We start from the raw sequence: 20,474 nt of genomic DNA, 5'->3' as shown, positions 1-20,474 counted from the left end.
CTTCTGGGGGAGGGGGGTCTTATTTTTGGCTACCTCAATCCCTTAAAAACTAACTTGTTGGTGGGGCAGACCCAGGGGTGAGTCATGTTATGGGACCCTCCCCTTCCCTTGTTTTTGCTAAGTGCCCAAAAATATAGCAAAGGAAGCTCCCCTTGAGGCTAGCATCTTCCATGCCAGTTTGTCTACTCGTTGTGACACTGCAAAATACAGAAAGTTCCATGCTCTGTATAGGGTCAATAAACTATATAGTAACAATGGGTTGTTTGAAAAAGCTTTAATAAAGTGATTCATTCAGAACTTTAAGAAATATCCTTTTGCTACAGCTCTATAGAAGTTTCAATAATCTAGGCCCTTTAAAGTCTGAATCACAGAAACTGCAAACACTTGAAACCTCTTCATTCTGTGCTGATAAAGATTGTGAAATGTGATCAATCAAACAATGTTTTTCCTGGGGAACAACTGTTTCAACAGACTAATGGATGTTTGAGCTTTCAGGCAATCCTCATGAGTTACTCTTCTCTGGAATCTTGTGCAAGAGACTTGAGATAGGAATTTCCCCAAGGCAGAAATATAACAGATTGACAGATACATGTATGTTGCTATAATGTTGTGCTTATAGAATGCTATGCAGACCATTCTCTCTTCAAATCAGGTAAGCTGAGCATTCAAAAATATTCAAGCTTTATTGCAACTGCACTATTTTGTAGAGGTGGGATGGGCTTTTAATCGCTCAATGTCTTTCGCTCAAGGCTGTAGTAGGATCCTTAGTTCTTTTACTTTGTCAGAGGATATAATTTGACCATCAAGGCCATTCTAGCAGCCCTTAATAAATAAGCAGAAAATAACAACCCTTATTCATTCCAGAATAAGTAGAAATCTATTCAGTGATGTGAGGGATTTTACTAATTCTTTGGTAATTAGCAATTAGTTGTGGGCAGTTTTCTGCTCATTTATCCATGCCATTCAAAGAACCACCATGTCAGACTGCTATGCAAATTTGGCAAGCAAAAGAGTGAGAACTTCTATTATTTTCCAGTGGATCAGAAATCAATGTACATTTCCAATTGAAGATAGGCCTCTGGTTTAATGCTGCATCACTGCATTCAGAAGAAATTTCTCAATTTAACCCATTAAAAGGATAGAAGAATGGTCCAGAATTATCAAATTCTGACAAAAAGAGAAAGAGGGCTTTGTGAGTAACCAGCATTGGCTATAAATAAAACATTTGGTTGGAATTTTCTGAAAAAATAATGTTGTGTGAACAATGCACACCATTATTACTGTGCAAATTGACTGGCTGTTAGCAAGGCAAAAATGCCCAATGAATTACAAATCAACTGATTCATCTGCCAATTTGTGAATTTTACAAAAATGCTGTCATGCTTTCATGAGATTCATCGAAGTTGCTGCATTTCCACATTAATTTCTCATCAAGCTCAAAGTTAAGTCTAATAACAAGTAGCCCTTGTATTGTTTTAAAGTAGTGATAATCATTCATAACCACCAATCAACCACTTTGGTGCAGAAAATGAAAAGTCGAAGAATGGAACCTCACTCCTTCAGATAGTAAATTGGGTTTTGAGAGATTGAAAATGTCATTTAAAATTTAAATCATGTTCAAATTACTTACATTTTCTTTCTGTCTCTTTTATTTCTCTTGATCAAAACGTTCTGACCTCTTATTTTTCTTCCTGTGCCTGATTTGACATTGAATTAACTCACTCGAATTCACCTTCCCTCTCAGCCCTTTCTCTGTTTATATTTTAGTCCGTTAATCACTTTGGTGAAGGAGGTGTACTGTTAGTCCTGTTTTTCTGCAAGGTCCCAAATGCCCCGTTGTCCTCACCTTGCTGTTATCAGTTTGTGCTTGCAGCAAATAACAAGGCAAAACATTTTTGAGCTGAAGGGTAATTTACAAAGGACCAACTAACCACTAAATTATTGCCCATTGATATATATAATATATACATAATATATAACATATGTGATATATAGGGTGGAATTTTCAAAAAGAAAAATGGCAGTGTCAGGTTCTAACTGAAAACTGACGTAGTTCTCCCTGAAAACACTACTAGGTTTTTGCTCAACGGAGACAACTTCTCGCTCCACCTGCCACAGAAATCACAACAGGCAAGGGATGGACCATGGACCTCGGGCAGGATTTTCCAGTTTCAGGGCAAGCATGGCCAGAAAATCCCATCCAAGATCTTTTGACGCTGAAAAGAAGCAGAGAAGTGTGTTTTGCACTGGCAGTCTGGCAGAGCAGGCCCTAAAAGGCCAGCTCCACAGAGAGTCCTTTTTAATCTGCATTCCAACCAAAGTAAAGTGGCAGGCCCACCTCCCCACTACCACACTGACATCACAACCTTCCACAGATAAGGGAAAGACTCCCAACCTTTGACCAGGGAGACAACATCCCCCAGCCATAAACTATTTGGATCACTGCACCAACCTCGCACCAAACAGGTATCAGGGTGACCCCTACACATACACACACACACACACACACACACACACACACACACTCACTGGCATCAAGTCATTGGGCCATCAAACTCCCTGCAGCATCCATCCAACCTCACCAGTATCAGTGCCCCCCTTCCCCCAATCCATCCGTTAATGCATTACCTCCCCCCATCACCATGCTCCCTATCGTCGCCCTGCCACATATTGGGATCCCCAACAATGGGGTTCCTAAAGACACTGCCCCAGCCCACTGGCCATGTTGCTGATCAGCTGAAGGCTACACTGGCACCTACACCCAAATTGTGAACAGCTCGACTGCTGGAGTCCAGTAGTGATTCTCACCAGTGTGACATCACACTGGCGAGGGAGCAACATGCAATGTTCCCAGGAACAATGACATTAAGCTGTGTAATTATCCCAAAATTTTGTTAATTTCATGGTAATCAGATCCACTCCCTCACTGGATGTGAACCTGATTTGGTCACTGGTGGGAGAGATGGGAAAGACCTCAAACTGAGATCTCAAATCCTGTTATGACCCTTTCATAAGTAATCTTTCATTGCATTTTTCCATTGTGCACTGAAGTAATAAGATGAGTTGCATCATGTGAAGAAATGCTGCTATAAATAAGTAATTAAAAGAGAATCCTGCTATAATAACAAGTTATCAGATTAAAAAATGATTCTTTTATGAAGCAGGGATTAAAAATTAAAAGCAGAGTTGATCTGCTAGGTAAAGGGTTAAAAGTTTATAAAAATGCTTTGGCATAAGTGTGTGCTCAAGGACATTAACATCCTATAACACAGGACATAGTATATCCTCCAACACAAGGCAATTACTGAGAAAAAACAGGAACTGACTTCTAAAGCACATTGGCAAGGCATTGACAAATTGTAAAATAGCACAATCTAACAATTGATAACCTTAAGAAAGCCCCTACCAAACTTAATAAAAGCAAATTACTGCGTATGCTGGAATCTGAAACGCAAACAGAAAATGCTGGAAAATCTCAGCAGATCAGGCAGCGTCTGCAAGGAGAGAAAAGAGCCGATGTTTCAATTCCAGACGACCCTTTGTCAAAGCTGACCCTTTGTAAAAGCTTTGACAAAGGGTCATCTGAACTCGAAACGTCAGCTCTTTCTTCTCCTTACAGATGCTGCCAGACCTGCTGAATTTTTCCAGAATTTTCTCTTTTGGCCCCTAAATAATTTGTCAGCTGAATCCTGGAAACTGAGTGTAACAAGAAACTGACCACAAACTGCACCTCCCAGTATTCTGTTTATTTGAGGGATGTTGATTAAAGTAAAGGATGTTGACTGAAATAAAGGATGTTGTCTAGCACGTGTACTCAACATTCTTCCTGCTGCTTCAACTCATTTATGGTATAAATATTGGAACCATACAGTAGGATTTTTAGATTTGTTGGATTCTCTAGGTGTCTCAGGTAAAGATATAGTTGCTGAAGCACAGTGATAATGGTTCTCCCCTTAATTGGGATTAAGGTATCTTGCTAGGCACTGTGGCTTTCTAATCTGGGAATTTAGGTAACCACTATAAATATTGATGGATATCTTAAATATTATTCTGTGACATTATTTAAACTTAAGAATAGAAACAAGATTATACATTACTTTCTGAAAACTTTCAATGTTGCAATTAACTTCAAATGTGAATTGCATGGTTCTTTAAGAAAAGTTCATATAATTTGGAAAGCGTATTGTTTTGTACAGTCTTCTGTGTCCAAACTCAAGAACACATCACCATATACTGTTCAGTGGAGAGGTACATTGTTGAGGAGAGATGCCTGGATCCTTGTAATATCCAGTTACTATAATTTGGCTAAAACATGTGCAGAGGGTGTTGCATCAGTCCGTCAGAGTTATTTAATTGTCTGTGAGGCCTGTCTTTCTCAACCTTGATTGGGAGCGATCATCAGAAGAATATATGTGATCTAGAATAGTCTAATGGGGGGCTAGTATTATAACGCACTGCAATCAAAATATTCAGGCCAGCATAAAGTTTTACTCAACACACAGAATTAAATCTATGTTAATTTCCATGTTCATGGAATCCCTACAGTGTAGAAGACGACCTTTGCTTATTGACTCTCCGACAGAGCAGGTTACCCGAATCCTTGTAACTCCACGTATTTACCCTACTAAAGGGCAATTGGCCATGGCCAATCCACCTGACCTGCACTCTCTGGACTGTGGGAGGAAACCAGAGCACCTGAAGGAAAACCATGCAGACATGGGGAAAACGTACAAAGTCCACACACACAGGCTGGAATTGAACCTGGGTGCCTGATGCTCTGAGGCAGCAGTGCTAACCAGTAAGAGAAGGAGGAGCTAGCACATTCCCTTCCTGGCTGAGCTTTCTGTGATTGGATCTGACTGTGGTATCATTGAGCACAGCCCAAACTCCCCATTCAACAGAAGTCCCGCACCTACTTTAGATTCACTCAAGTATGAACCATCATATCATCTTCAGGCCACCATAGAACATAGAACACTACAGAACAAACAGGCCCTTCGGCCCACATGTTGCGCCGATCATATCCATACCTACCAGGCCATAGAACTATCTGTAACTCCCGATCCCATTAAATCCCATGTTCTCATCCAGAAGTCTTTTAAAAGACCCCAGCGAGTTCACCTCTACCACACCGACGGCAGCTGATTCCACTCACTCACCACCCTCTGAGTGAAAAACTTACCCCTAACATCTCCTCTGTACTTGCTCCCCGGCACCTTAAACCTGTGTCCTCTCGTAGAGGCCATTTCAGCCCTGGGAAATAGTCTCCGAGAATCCACCCTATCTATTCATCTCAACATTTTATAAACCTCTATCAGGTCGCCTCTCAACCTTCGTCTCTCCAGGGAGAAGAGACCTAGCTCCCTCAATCTATCTTCATAAGGCATGCCTTCCAATCCAGGCAACATCCTTGTAAATCTCCTCTGCATCCTCTCAATAGCTTCCACATCCTTCCTGTAGTGAGGCGACCAGAACTGTGCACAGTACTCCAAGTGGGGTCTGACAAGAGTCTCATAAATAAACCATACAGAAAGAAAGTCACCACAAAACGAACATTCCTAACCACCGTACCACCAGACCACCTCTTGTTTAGCTATTGGATTCAAACTTGCACCACTTGGGTTGAACCTTGACCAGGTCTCTGGGTTACTAGCTTAGTGACAATATCAGTGCACCACCACTTAGTCCACACTTTTATACAACCATTTTTAAATGGAGTGATTGTAACAACAGTTCTTGTTACTTTTCTAAATTTGTGTTGTTTCAATATTGAAAATGTATGTTACTGGTATGGAACTAATCAGGTGTTCACATTTCTTAAGTTCCAAAAGCAATGAATAATTATTTCCTGCAGTGCTGATTTCTTTGAAGTAAAAGTGAACAAATCAGTTGAAAATTGTTATGAGGAATGCTACTCCAAAGATTAAAAATAATGATTAATGGAATGGGAATCCATCTCAACTACTCTTCCTTACCTCCTGTCAGCAGAACACAAGGAAAATTTTCCAATCTCCCAGCCATGTATTTCTTGGCACCAGGAGGTGGTATGCTGTTCACTGGCGATGGGATTTTCTGGTCCCATCACTGTCAATGGGATTTCCATTGATGTCACCCATGCCCCCACAAAATGTGCGAGAAGGTGGTGTGCTGCCAGTGAGACCAGAGAATCCCACTGGTATGAACGGCAGGAGAATTCCCCAAACAACAAAGAGACATTCCAAAGGAAGTAAAGGAAATTCGAGGGGGAAGAAACTTTCATTATTCTCACAATTCAGGTAGTATTTGGTTCAAAAACAACACTGACACAGAACTAGCATCAGATTATCAATACAATCTACTGCTCCTAAAATGACATGCAGCATGGGGAAGAAAAGTAAATTGTGGGACAAGAAGTACTTTTGATGTCATTTGCCAGAACCATCAAAAACACTGCAATCATAAAAGAATTATCTAATGTTTCAACCCTCACTTTCAGTCAGGAATAGTTATTAATTAAAGACCTATTGGCACTGGACAACAACCTTTTTTTTAAATTACAGTAAAGCCATTGAACCTAATGTGTAAATATTTGTTCTAAATTAATTCTTCCAGTCGCAGAATCATCTGGACAGTTCTATATTCCTCTAGCTGACTCAGAGAAGGCTGCCATTGAAAATCAAACTGCATGTCACTGCTTCAATTTATCAAGTAGGTATCAGAAAATGATATAGTGGATGTCATTAAGATGAAAGCTCACAGAATGATTGAATGGTCTGCAGGTGGTGATACAGCACAAGAAACTTCAAAACTTGCACTTAAAATACAATTTATACAAAAGCTTTGAAGACTTTAGCAAAATTCTCATCTGCTCATAAACCTCTACAAAACTTAAAAGAGAAAGATGGCTATATTAGATATCACTATTATCAGAATATTAGCTAATGCTGAATGAAAGCTTAATCTGATGTCAATCTTTTGATGCTGCTTTGAGATGACTCGTGCAACTTTGCTTATATTTGCTGCATTTTCTACCATAACAGAATCAAATAAAGCTTTAATAGTGGGGCTAGAATTTTGTCACACAATTTCTACCACTTGAGTGTACACCTCAGAATTTCACCTTCCATCCAATGATCACAACAGTGCAAGATCCAAAACTATTACATAAATGACATCCTTTTTAGACATCAGGATTTCAGATCTTCACATTTGGCAGTGCATTAATTACTTTTCGGGAAATGCACATGTTATGAATAACCAGAGGAGTATCGTTTTAAGTTTATACACTCATACCTGATTCTTGTCCAATTACCAGCTTTGTTAACCACGTATATATTTTGTTCTTGATCTTATTTCATCCCCTCTATATTAATCCACTTATTTTACATTCAAAATGTTATCACACATGAAATGATATATTGTAAAAGTTTTGAAGACTATGAAATAAAATGTAAAACTGGTACAAAGTAATTGAAAATCCTCAATTCATAGATTACTAGACCTCCACTTACAACACCCTGTAATATCTTAAGTCCAATTTCACACATACTGATTACAGCTCACTCTGTACAGGAGAGGTTGAAGATCACATCCTTTATTACATTTCATTCCCTATAACATGCTTTTTATATCACATGTTTTCACAGGGGAAATGTCTCACATATTCTTGGAATAATAAATGCATTTCTGTATGCCAGTTTGAGGCAGAAATGCTCACAGGCTTTAATCTTCCCTCACACCTGATGGCCGAGTTTGAACATGTTGCGTAGCAGATCTACAGTTACATTTTTGCTTATACCTAAGTTTTAGCTTCAGTTGAAACTGAATAATGAACAACATGGAATAACAAGGTAGCTTTTTAAGCATGAGCTAATCATCTCAGGCTTTGAGTCTATCTTCATAGACCAACTCCATTTCTTCAGTGAACACCCACTCAAATCAAACACTGACTTGAATTGCTTATTTTTTTCTATCACCTTCACCATCATCAATCCTGCAATAAAGTCACGAGATTAACAGTATCAGTTTAAGCAGGTGCATTATTTTAAATCACTTTCTTAAAAATAATGGTTCAATATGTTTGCTGCAGCTGAAAAGATCTTTATCAAAGAAATAAAAAGCATGTATGAACCATTTTAAATGTTCTTCATATAAAAGTGGTCATTGTGATTTTAGGGGCTTTGTGCAAAATGTTCTTGTGACCCTATTTAGTGAAAAGGTTAAGTCAATTTGAAAAGCAAAAAGCCTTGAAATGCAATTAGAAAAAAATGCACTTCCCACACACTTCAAATTCTTTACAACAAATTGAATATCCCAAAACCATCTTAAATCATATTTTTTTAAACTCCAAGGGACAATTCTTAGTATATATCAAGGTTGAACTTATTTGCCTTAAATTGGATATATAGTGGGAAGTAGAGTTTCCACCATTGGCTGGAATCAGGAAATTGGGTGCGAATTGTGCTCAGAATTGCACTGGTCAGGTTACACTCCACTAAAATGGATTTGTGTAAAATTTTCCGTGAACTAGCACAAGCAGTCAGCATAACAGCACCTAATCATATCTTCCACTTTGCGCTAAAATATCATTTTATTGATGTATTTCGAATGGTAAATTGGTGCAATTTTATTAATAGAACTGAAAATACGTTATCACACAAAAGGTGCACTTTTAAAATGTCTCGTCTTCCACCAGTGAGTAACCTTATTTTCAATTACTGAGTTTGGAAAAGATTGAAAAATTTGCAAGTTTTAGTGATGTACGCTAGTCAGTTTCTCAGTAAATTGGATACTGGGCCCGATTTTACCATTGCGTTGTGCCTGTTTTCGGCTATGAAAACATGATAAAGTCAGATGTGTGGCCATTAGTGTGATCCATTCCCGCGTCTGCGCAGATAGCCACTTTAATGAGACCCAGGAATGGCCGCGATCTGATTTGTGCCTGAAACGGGTGCAACAGCAATTTAAATGCATTTGCATGCGTGTAAATAGAATTAATGAACTGCCCGCCCAACTTTACCATCATTTCCCCCTTTACCGTCGCGTTCGCTGATCCAGAATCGTGACGAAATGGACATACTGAAGAAAAGTCAGAATCAAGCGCTCTAGCTGTGAAGAGGCGAGTTCCGAGCTTCCAATGGCTCTCTGACTCAGATCAGTGGTCGGGTCAGATCATTCTCTGGTTAGGAGGGCGGGGAGGAGGGAGTCGAGCCAGATCATTCTCTGGTGAGGGAGTGGGGAGACAGAAGGAGGCAGGTCAGATGTGCCTCTGGGGGGGGTGGGGGGGGAGCAGGGAAAATTAGGCTAGATCATTCTCAGGGGGGAGGGGGAATGGGGCAAAATCATTCACTGGAGGGGTGGGGGGGGGCGGGGGCGAGTGAGCCAGATGATTCTCTGGGGGGAGCGGATAGTGAGGTCAAATCATCCTCTAAGGGGGGAAGGGGGAGAGGAGTGAGGCCAAATCATTCTCCAGCAGGGGAGTGAGGCCAGATCATTCTCAGGAAGGGTGGGGGGTGGGGGGTAAGGAGTGAGGCCAGATCATTGTCCGGGGGTAGGGGGAGGGCGGATAAGATGTAACTCTGGTAGGGGGGACAGGGTGGGTCAGAGGGGTCTGCTACCACTCTGCAGGCGATCTGTGGGGGGAAGGGGGCAGGAGGTCGCAATCCGTCTGGGTAGCGGAGGGGGTGGGTGGATAGGGGGGACAGTCTGTGGGGGCCATCGCTCCCGCTTTTCACTCCCAAGCTGCTTTGTGCGTTTTCTGTGGCCTGGCAACGATCTGACATGGGTACGCATTTGCAAATTTTTTTCTAACTGCGCAGGCGCAGTTCACAGCTCCGATCATTTCAGGCACACTAAGTCCCACCCTCAGCGCGATTCAGACTCATGTTTTTTTTCAGGCTAAGCGCTTATGGGAGCGCCTGAAAGCAGACTTCTAGGTCGGATCTGAATTGCGCCCAGATTCAGCACTTAGAATGAAAACAGTAAAATCGGGTCCACTGTTTTATCATGCAAAAGCTTTTAAAAACATGCTTCCTTATGTCTGTGTGTCAAAGAAAATAAGTGCAATTTAAAGACACACTGAAAAAGGAACAATCAACAGAATGCACACACAAACAGAAGAATTACGTGCAGGAGTAGATTATTCGACCCATCAATCCTGCTCTGCCATTCAGTAAGGTCATGGCTAATTTGACTGTGCTCTCAACTGCACGTTCCACCTCCCCGATAACCTCGGAATCCTTTGTTAATCAAGGGTCTATCTGCCCCTATCTTAAGGATATTCATTGATCCTGCCTCCACCACTTCATAGGGGAGAGTTCCAAAGATACTGAGCTTCCTGAAAGGAAGAATGTCCACTCATCTCCATCTTCAATTGGGAGACCCCCTTATTTTTAAACAGTGTTCCCTAGTTCGAGTCTCTTCCACAAACGGAAACATCCTCTCAGCATCCATCATGTTCAGATATTATCTTCTGGGAACAGAGATAGTTGGACCTGCGAGGGACACACTGTACAGTGGGCTGAATTTGAAAAAAAAACAAATTTCAGGAGTGATATTGCAGAAAAACAGTGATTTTATTGGTTGGTAAGTAACTGGTAATTTGAATTATCTATTTTAAATTGTTTTCAGATTAAAGGTAATAAAGAAAAAATTTTAAAAATAAAAAGCTGAAAACCAGTTGAAATTAAAGAAAACAAATTTAAAACTAATTACATAAAATAGGGATGGAAGTCCCGGTGATGTGTTGTACTACATGATGTGGGAGTTGGTGGACTCCACGGTGGTTCCCAGTGATCATGTCTGTAGTAAGTGTTGGTTGTTCGAGGAACTGTGGTTCAGAGTTGATGAGCAGGAGTCTGAGCTTCAGACACTGCGACATATCAGGAAGGGGGCGAGGTACCTGGACGCTGTGTTTCAGGAGGCAGTCACACTCCTTAGATTAACTACCTTGAATTCGGCCAATGGTCAGGGACAGGAGGGTATGACTGTGAATGAGGTAGGTAGAGGGATCCAAAGGTTGGGATTACAGGAGTCTTACCCCTTGTCCCTGCCCCAAAGGTTGGGATGGCCTACATCTGAACCATGCTGGGACCAGTGTTCTTACACACTGTTTAACTAAAGAAGTAGAGAGGGCTTTAAACTAAAGAGTGTAGGTGAGGGTTCAGTTGCTTGGAAAATTAGGGAATCAAAGTTAAAAGTGAACTGGGCCCATAAAAAGTTCAAACAGTTGATCCAAGATGCTTAGTAACAGTTTATTCCAATCAAAAAGAAAGAAACAAAATCTATGGTTAACACAGGAGGTTAAGAATAATGTTAAATTGAAAAGCAGAACAAACAAAGTGGCAAGGGATAGTGGTAGACCAAAGGACTGGAAAGTTATGATCCAGAAGCAAATGACTAAAAAACTCATGAGAAGTGAGAAAATGAATTTGAGAGAAAACTTGGGTGCAGCATTAAATAAAACAGTAAGAATTTCTGTGGATATATAAATAGGAAGTAGACAGCTGAAGTAAATATGGGACCTCTGCTGAATGATGCTGGTGAATTGATAACAGCAAATAAAGGAATGGTGGATGGGAGACATTGCAAATATTCCTTAGATATCAGATGGCCTGATTTCAAATAACATGATAGAATTTACAAAAATCATCATCACAAGGGATAGATTTTTTGAGAAACTCAAAGGGCTAAAGGTGGACAAGTCACCAGGATCCAATGAACTGCATGCTAGGGATTTAATGGCACTGGCTATATAGATTGTGGACCCATTGGCTGAAGTCACTAGATTCTGGGTGGGTACCAGAAGATTGGAAAACAGCCAATGTACTCCCTTGTTCACAAATGGAGAAAGGCAGAAGGCAGGAAACTATAAGCCAGTTAGTTTAACATCTATTATTGGCAAAATGCTGGTGTCAATAATCAAAGAGGAAATAGCTAATCACTTAGGAAAGTTGAATACACTCAAACCTGGTTTTGTGAAAGGTAAATCATACTTGACTCATTTGCTCAAATTCTTTGAGGATGTAACAGAGAGTAGATAGAGGGGAACCAGTAGGTATAATGTATTTAGATTTACAAAAGGCATTTGACAAGGTGCACTTAAGAGGCTGGTACATTAAGTAGCAGTCCATCGAATTAGAGGGAGCATGAGAGCATAGGTTGAAAACTGGCTGTCACATAGAAAGCGCAGTTGGAATAAATAGATCATTTTCAGAATGGAAAGATATAATGAGTTTAGTTGCCGCACTTACGCAAGAAAATTTTGGCCTTGGAGGGAGTGCAGAGGAGGTTTACTAGGCTGATACCGGAGTTGAGGGGGTTGAACTATGAGGAGAGGCTGAATAAACTAGGCTTGTGCTCGTTAGAGTTTAGAAGAATGAGGGGAAATCTCATTGAGATATATAAGATGATGAATGGGATGGACAGGATAGAGGTGGAGAGGCTCTTCCCGCTCAGAAAGGACAGTAGGACTAGCGGGCACAGCCTCAAGATAAGGGGGGGGCAGTTTAGAACGGAGTTGAGGAGGAACTTTTTCACTCAAAGGGTGGTGAATCTCTGGAATTCTCTGCCCGTTGAAGTGGTAGAGGCTGCTTCGCTAAATATACTTAAGACGCGGGTTGATAGGTTTTTGATAGGCAAGGGGATTAAGGGTTATGAGGAGAGGGCGGGAATGTGGAACTGAGACACGACAGATCAGCCATGATCTTATTGAATGGCGGGGCAGGCTCGAAGGGCTAGATGGCCTACTCCTGCTCCTATTTCTTATGTTCTTATGAGTGAGGTATCACAGGAATCAGTTCTTGGTCTGCAATTGTTCGCTATTAACAAGAATGATCTGGAAGAGAGAACAGAATGCAAGGTTTCCAAATTTGCCGATGATACGAATATTAGTGGAAGGGCATGTTGTGATGAGGATTTTGTGATTCTGCAATGGAATATAGATTGATTGGGTGACAGGGCAAAAACCTGGCACATGGAGTTTAATGTAGGAAAGTATGAGGTCATGCACTTTAGTAGGTGGAATCAAAAGGCAGATTATTATCTAAATGGAGAGAGACTGCAGATGATTGAAGTACAAAGGTGTTCTATGGCATGAATCACAAAAAGCTAGCTACAGGTCCAACAAGTAGTTAAGAAGGCAAATGGCATTTTGGCTTTTATTGAAAAGCATTTGGAGTTTAAAAATCGGGAGGTTTTGTTGCAATTGTACAGGGTATTGGTGGGGCCTCACCTGGAATACTGCGTACAGTTTTGGTCCCCTTACATAAAAAAGGGGATAGTAACATTGGAGGCAGTCCAAAGGAAATTCACCAGGCTAATTCCTGGAATGAGAGGATTGTCCTTTCAAGAGAGGCTGAATAGTCTGGGTCTGTATCAAAGAGTGAGGAGTGACCTTATTCAGTTCTCTACCCCAAAGGGTCCTGGAGTCTGGATCATTGGAAGTATTTAAAGTGAAAGGTGGATAAATACATGATTGTTCGAGGAATAGAGGGCTAGGTGGAAATGGCACTGAAAAAGAGTTGAGAGCCAACATAGATCAGCCATGATCAAATTGAATGGCGGTGCAGGCTTAAAGGGCCTGGTGGCCCACTCCTGCGAATATTTCTTGTGCTCGTGTATATGTTTCAATAAGGTCATCTCTCAATCTTCTAAACTTCAATGAATTTCTGCTGAGCCTGTCCAACCTTTCCTTGGAAAATAACTACCTCCCTCCACCCATCCAATGTATCAGTTGAATAAACCTTCTCTGAATTCTTTTTGATGCATTTATATCCTTTCTTAAAAAGGGAGACCAAAACTGTACACAATATTCTCGATGTGGTCTCATCAATACCCTTAAAACTGTAGCCAAATTTTTACATTACGTTCTCCTTGCAATAAATTACAACATTCCACTTGCCTTCGTAATAATTCATTGCATGCTAATTTTTTTTGATTTATGTACAACACATCCAGATTTCTGGGTACTGCAGAATTCTGCAGTTTCTCTCCACTGAAATAACACACTGCTTTTAGATATTTCCTGCCAAAGCGGATCACATTTTCAAATTTCTGCCCACTCACTTCACCTATCTATAACCCCTTGCAAACTCCTTATGTTTGTTTCACAAATTATTTCCATCTATCTTTATATTATCAGCAAATATAGCAACCATGCATTTAGTCCCTTCAGCTAAGCCATTGATATATATTGCAAACGGTTGAGACCCCAGCACTGATGCCTGTGGCACTCCACTCATCACATCTTGCCAATTTATCTCTTCTCTGCTTCCTGTTAGCTACCCAATCCTCTATCCATGCTAATATATTACCCCCGACACCATGATCTCTTGAGGAGGATGAGAAGTTTACCATCACTGTTTGCAGGATTCTTTGGTCTCCCTGCGGTCACTTTCTCGGCAGCAGGAGGTGTCACGCCATTGGTCGGGGGGGATCTTCTGGTCCCATTGCCATCGATGGAATTTCCCATTGATTTCACCCAAGACTGTTGGGAAATAGGAGGTGTACTTTTGGGAGACCAGAAGATCCACTGGCGCGAAGAGCTGGGATCCCGCCCATTATTTCAATACTTTAAATAGGAGGTGTACTTTCGGGAGACCAGAAGATCCACTGGCGCAAAGAGCTGGGATCCCGCCCATCATTTCAATCTTCTGCCAATTTTGTCGATAGGGCTGGCTTCAGTCAAGAATATTCTCAAACCAGTATTAAAAAAAAGTGTAATTTCTACTTATGCTCAATGTAGTTTGCAATAAAGTTTCTGTCATCTTTTATGTTTGTTTTGGTGAATTTTATCCAGATTATGCTGATAAAACTAGCGGAAACTCTCAGCCCAGGTGTTTTGCAGAGACGCGAGCAATTAGAGAACAGGAAAACAGCACTTGGAATGCTCACATGAATTGCTCCGCGGAGAGAAACTAAACCAAAACCAAACAACATTAGTCTCCCATGATAACAGTTCAGGGGAGTTAGTGCTGCCTGAATGAGGTAGGTTGCAGACACAGGCACAAATATATGCAATTAAATAGCATAGCAACAACTTACGTGAAGTTGCACAGTTAGTTCATTAAGCAGAATACAAGTCTTGTGTGTACAAGAGTACAAATAACTTTAGGAGAAATCACTACCAATAATGTCCAGCAATTTGACCAGGGTATTGATCATTGGATCGTCATGTACCATGAACAATTTACAACAAAATATGGAATTGTTGCATATTATTGATTTATGATTTGAGGACTGACAAAATCTTTGTGCATTTAAAATATTCAAGTAAGCAACGTTTTTTTTAACCTAATTTTACATCCATTACAGCAAGTTGATTTTCCTTGGTTTGGAAACATATAAAAACTAATAACATATTAATAAACAATAACATATTATCACAACTACACATTAAAGTTGATGCATTTGATGCTTTTCATTTTTCTAATAATGAATAAAGCTCAACAATTTGTGTGGTATACCCTTTGCCAGAGAATTACCAACATTAAAAAGCCAAAAGTGGACCAAAAAAAATTAAATTTCCCATCCAAAATTATCTTTGTGTGCGTATAATTCTTATCTTCACACAAACATTGAGATTTTATAATGCATCAGTGCTAGAGATGGATGGCTTCTCCATTTCAATACCCAATGTGTATCAAGCTCTCCAAAGTCAGATGCAGCACCATCAGATTCAGAGTAACATGCCACTATTGTAACCAAAATTCTCTTTTAACTGATTTACAAAAGAGCACTGCCTACTGCAAATTTAGATGGGCTTTTTTTAATCTAATGCCAAATCACAGACAAAACAAATATGTACCTGCAAATGTACTGGAAGACAATTCTAAAATTATTTTACAAAGGATATTTGCAGCCATCAGAAAGAGAACTTCATTCCAACATTTTGAGTTGGATTCAATCCTTAAGTCCAATACCATATTTTCCCCAACAAAATTGCAAATACTCTTAAAAGTATCAATTCTGAGAGGAAATAAGCCTCATTATGTGTGGAGAGAGTAGCTATCCATCCTTGGGACTACATAGTGAGACAATAGGTTTGCTGCGTTAGAAACAGCATTATCAATTTACTAAAATATTGAACTGCATTGATTAAAACTGTGATGCAACAAAATATCAAACAACTTTACAATAAATAGAGCCTACTGATTGCATTTTACTTCTGGTGTACAGTTTTATGCATTTCCATACCTGTAATAACTAAAAATGCATATTGTTAGCTAATAGATTTCTATCTTCAATTTGTGGGACCACTTACTAATATAAAATTCACTTGGGAAAATGCTTCTCTCTATTGACAAACAATGATGTACATACCTACACAATAGTCAGATATGCTCCAGAAAGTCATGATGCAATTATCTTATAGCAGGTGATCTCAGTGAAAAGCTATTTTTGGCATTTGGGAGTTTTTTTTTCTAAATGTGACAAATAATTCTCTGCCAATTTAGTCATAGAATATTAATACTCATTGCAGTTTTGCTTAAGTGCTGTTTATCTTCAATATTTCTGATATGCAATCATAAGCATATTGGCAACCTCACCCGACTTTGTGACATTTACTTATTGTTATTATGGAAAAACCTTTAATTTAGCTTCTTAATAATAAGACACACAAGTATGGGAGTGTATATACTTTGAAATTTCAGATATTGTATGAACTGTTGAGTCCATGCTCATTGCTACAACTGTAATGGATATAAAATGTTTGAAAAAGAGCTTGCACTGAATACTAATACGTTTCAACACAGTTGAGAAGTCTAGAAATTTTCTTTGACCAAATCAATTTTATATGACAAGTTTACACAAATTAATTTACATGAGGGCTGCATAGTGCATTTTATTCTTTTTATTTTAATGAAAAGTGCAATATGTGATAGCTATCCTAAATTCATTCTCCATTTCAAACAGTCAGTGTTATAATAGTTTGACCAGGATAAAGACAAAGGGTGGTATTTAATGGGGTCTCAGCTGCCATCTGACCCAGTAAATGGCCCTGCCACAAAACTCATTACAGGGGAGGGCATTAAATTCCACCCAAAGAATTCTCAATTGGGGTCAGGAAGTAGGGGTATAAGGTTTTGTGCATTACTTATGCACCTTTTTACATTTTGTGTTTTTTTATTTTTATATTTACTGTCTTAATACCTTCATGATGTGGAGATGCTGGCGTTGAACTGGGGTAAACACAGTAAGAAGTCTCGCAACACCAGGTTAAAGTCCAACAGGTCACGCGCATTCGGCTTCTGATCTTTGGGTAAACGTTCTCCAAGGCAGCCTTCCAAGTTCCGCACACGTGACGATGGCCTCAACTGGGATCTTGGGTTCATGTCACACTATTTGTAACCCCCATTGCTTGCCTGAACTTGCAACACCTCACTTACTGTCCTGTCTAGAGACAATACACATCTCTTTACCCTATGCTTAATGCTATCTCCACTCACACTGTCTGCACCTTTAACACTTGAATAGCAGATTAGCTGTAAAGATTCACATTCTAAGCAGTATTCTGTAAACTGTGGGCCTTTATATGCCCTGTTTCTGATCAGAACTCTCTACTTACCTGATGAAGGAACAGCATTCTGAAAGATTGTAGCATTTACTATCAAACAAACCTGTTGGACTTTAACCTTGTGTTGTGAGACTTCTTACTGTTAATACCTTCATGCCAGAACAACTTAGTTTATTTTCCCAACTTATTACATGTATGGCTAGACTGATTTCCATAATTATAATGCAGGATGCTGACACATCATGTCTGAATGTTACTACGGGATTCCAGATTTCAAGTATTTAACAAATGTCTCAATGAAACTGATTTGCTATTGAACAATTACCAAAGGTTGTTAAAGTCATCTTCTGTGACTTCAGTGGACATTCTCAATATCCAGCATATATACAACACAGAAACATGGCTATTGACGAGCCACAGCAAATTGAGTCAACTTATTTTCAGATCAGGTTAATATATATTGATCAAGCTTTCAGCCTTTGGAATTCTTGAGAAAATAACTAATTGTCTTTCATTGTGCTAGTTTGCTCAGAGAATTAAAAGGGTACAGTATAAAAAGCTACCAGGAAACACATTAGTTATTTCACAGCAGCTGTGTATATAGATTTATGGGGTAACCAAATTAATTTGGAAATGGGAGAGTGATCCATCTTCATTTTATTATATCATTCAATATTATTGTGAATATTTACACCACATTTATACTGTCCCTTTTGTGTCAATGCAAAATGAATTTTGTGATTAAAAGTGGCTGTATCGCTCGAGCTGCTTTGCACAGCACTACTGCTGCCTGCTTCAGACATATGGGGTCTTGAACAGATAGTGACAACCCTTAAATAAAACTGCCAGATTCACTAAGTTGGTCTCAGAGAAGATTGATTCTTAACTGTTGGCAGGCTTTAATAAACTGGCAGGTCTCCTTTTGAGGTTGCCCAATCTGAGGAACATACTTCAGGTGTAAACAATTCTAGTGTAACACAAAACTAATATAAAAGTAGCTTCAAGAGACTTGCATGAAGTGTGAGGAAACTGTTTTGCATTCCCAAAGACTGCAGTAGAAATCCAAACTAAAATTCAGTGCACAGCAAAATCTCCTTAATCTTGATTTGTTAACACATGATTATTGTTAATAAAATCCATTGAATGAAACAATAACAAATTTTGTCTGGATGCTTTTTATCGAGAAAATCATATTCAACCTGTATTTGATTACTTACAATGTGAAGCTGTAGGTAGTCTCCAAGCCCAGCAGAACTATCTACACGCACCAAAATGGCATCTTTTACATGTGTGTCAAATCCCACAGCCAGTCTATCTGCTCGGGTACTTGGTCTATCATTGGAGGGCCATGTATAAGTGATTAGTCCACCACCACGGCTAAAGATGTACGTCGTGCCAGCTGGAAAAAGATAGTAGATATTTTCAGATGTTTGTCTTTATAATAAACAGTGCGGGTACAAAGGTGGTCATATAAGCATCAATAAATCACAATTCTCTGTACAAAAATATATTTACATACAATTTATATTGTACATATATATATTCTGTAATACATTGTTCTGCAAATTCTGAAATGCATAAAATACGTACATTCCTCTAGTTGCCTCAATCAAAAAAAGTGATACGATGGTAAAATGGACAACAATAACCCCATTAAAAATCTTTTGCCTATGTCATGTTAGTTCTTCCAGACTTGGTACATATTGCCTAGAATAAATTATTGTGAGAAATAACTATCATGGGATGTCATTGAGGCTGATAGTGATAAGCCACTTGGATATGTAACTCATTGCCTTCCATCTGTCAGACAGAAATCCAACTTCTGCACGGTGTTAGCAAGTCACCTCAGGCAGGGATGCCTAATGAACTGTGATTGCCACAGGCAGATTGGTTTTGTGTTCTGTGAGCCTAAGAACACAATGCAACATAAACACAATGGATACAAATACCTCATCATGCATTTATATGATTATAAATCAGATGAAAACGTAGATACCCCTGTGGTATCACACAGTGATTCAAATTGGCTGATCATCCCCTACTGATTTATGATCAGTATGATACATCAACAAATAAATGTTAACTACCTCCTGCATTTGTTAGAGATCTCAGCTCAGAATTTGCCAATGAAGAAATCTTTCAGATAACTAATTTATTCATCAAAAACTCACTTCCCCTTTGGAGTCAACAGATAAACACACACACAAGTTGAGTTAACTCAGAATAGATTTGCATGCAGGAGATCTGAAGTAAGTGATAAGATTGATCAGAGAGGAAATAATTTAAATGTGTCATTGGAACTCAGAACAGGAACATGAGTTGAGCCAGATGTTGGGGTACTGGGAATGATCACTGACAGAAAGTAGGCGCTTGAGGGTGGGAAAGGGTTGGGAAGTGGCTACCTAGTCAATGCAATTAAGGGAGGGAAAGGCACTTTCGGGCTGAGGAAGCTGGGGGAGTACTTTGTGTAGAACCCAAGAAAGAACCCTGCTTCTCAAATATCCCACATAACACTAGTACTTCTGAAACTTTCTGTGGCCTCTTCTTGCAACTTTGCAACACCCTACCCATACGGTTCAGCCGACATGATGGGTTTTGTGTGGGCTTTCCAAATGCAGAAGTTAAAATGCTGCTGCAGTCCTGATTACATCAATGCTTAGATTTAATCTCAGGCCCGACTCAGAAGGTGAAATGGCACTGCATGGAAATGGTGCAACCTGAGGGCAGAAAGTGGAGTCAGGCAATTTTTAACTCTAACCACGCATCGCTTCCAATGGGTGAAATGTCAATCCAATTTTGATCATTTGTTGTTCACTGTTACCTCTGGGCACCCATGTTATAGTTGATTTTGTAGTTATGGCAACAGTTTGTTTTTTAACTACTTTTTAGATGAAACAGATTGAAGGATCGGAACAGCATGTAAAAAAGAAATCATCAAAAACCATTTGTACCATTTGCATGAGATCCTCTCCTGCAAACG

The 20,474-nt window shown here is 39.6% G+C and overlaps 1 protein-coding gene across 3 annotated transcripts in view; it reads right to left on the bottom strand.

Moving 5' to 3' along the window:
- The window catches only part of nrxn1a (neurexin 1a), a 1,747,513-nt gene that overhangs the window by 371,761 nt on the left and 1,355,278 nt on the right, over window positions 1-20,474 (bottom strand). For all 3 annotated transcript variants that reach the window (XM_080200471.1, XM_080200468.1, XM_080200469.1), the window contains one exon: window positions 18,712-18,893. In XM_080200471.1, the coding sequence (XP_080056597.1) occupies window positions 18,712-18,893 (182 nt within the window). The remainder of the gene's footprint in view (window positions 1-18,711; window positions 18,894-20,474) is intronic.

The sequence above is a fragment of the Carcharhinus amblyrhynchos genome, chromosome 12 (assembly GCF_965287045.1).
Source record: "Carcharhinus amblyrhynchos chromosome 12, sCarAmb.v2.hapA, whole genome shotgun sequence".
Lineage (NCBI taxonomy): Eukaryota > Metazoa > Chordata > Chondrichthyes > Carcharhiniformes > Carcharhinidae > Carcharhinus > Carcharhinus amblyrhynchos.
This window is presented reverse-complemented; position numbering and strand designations above follow the sequence as displayed.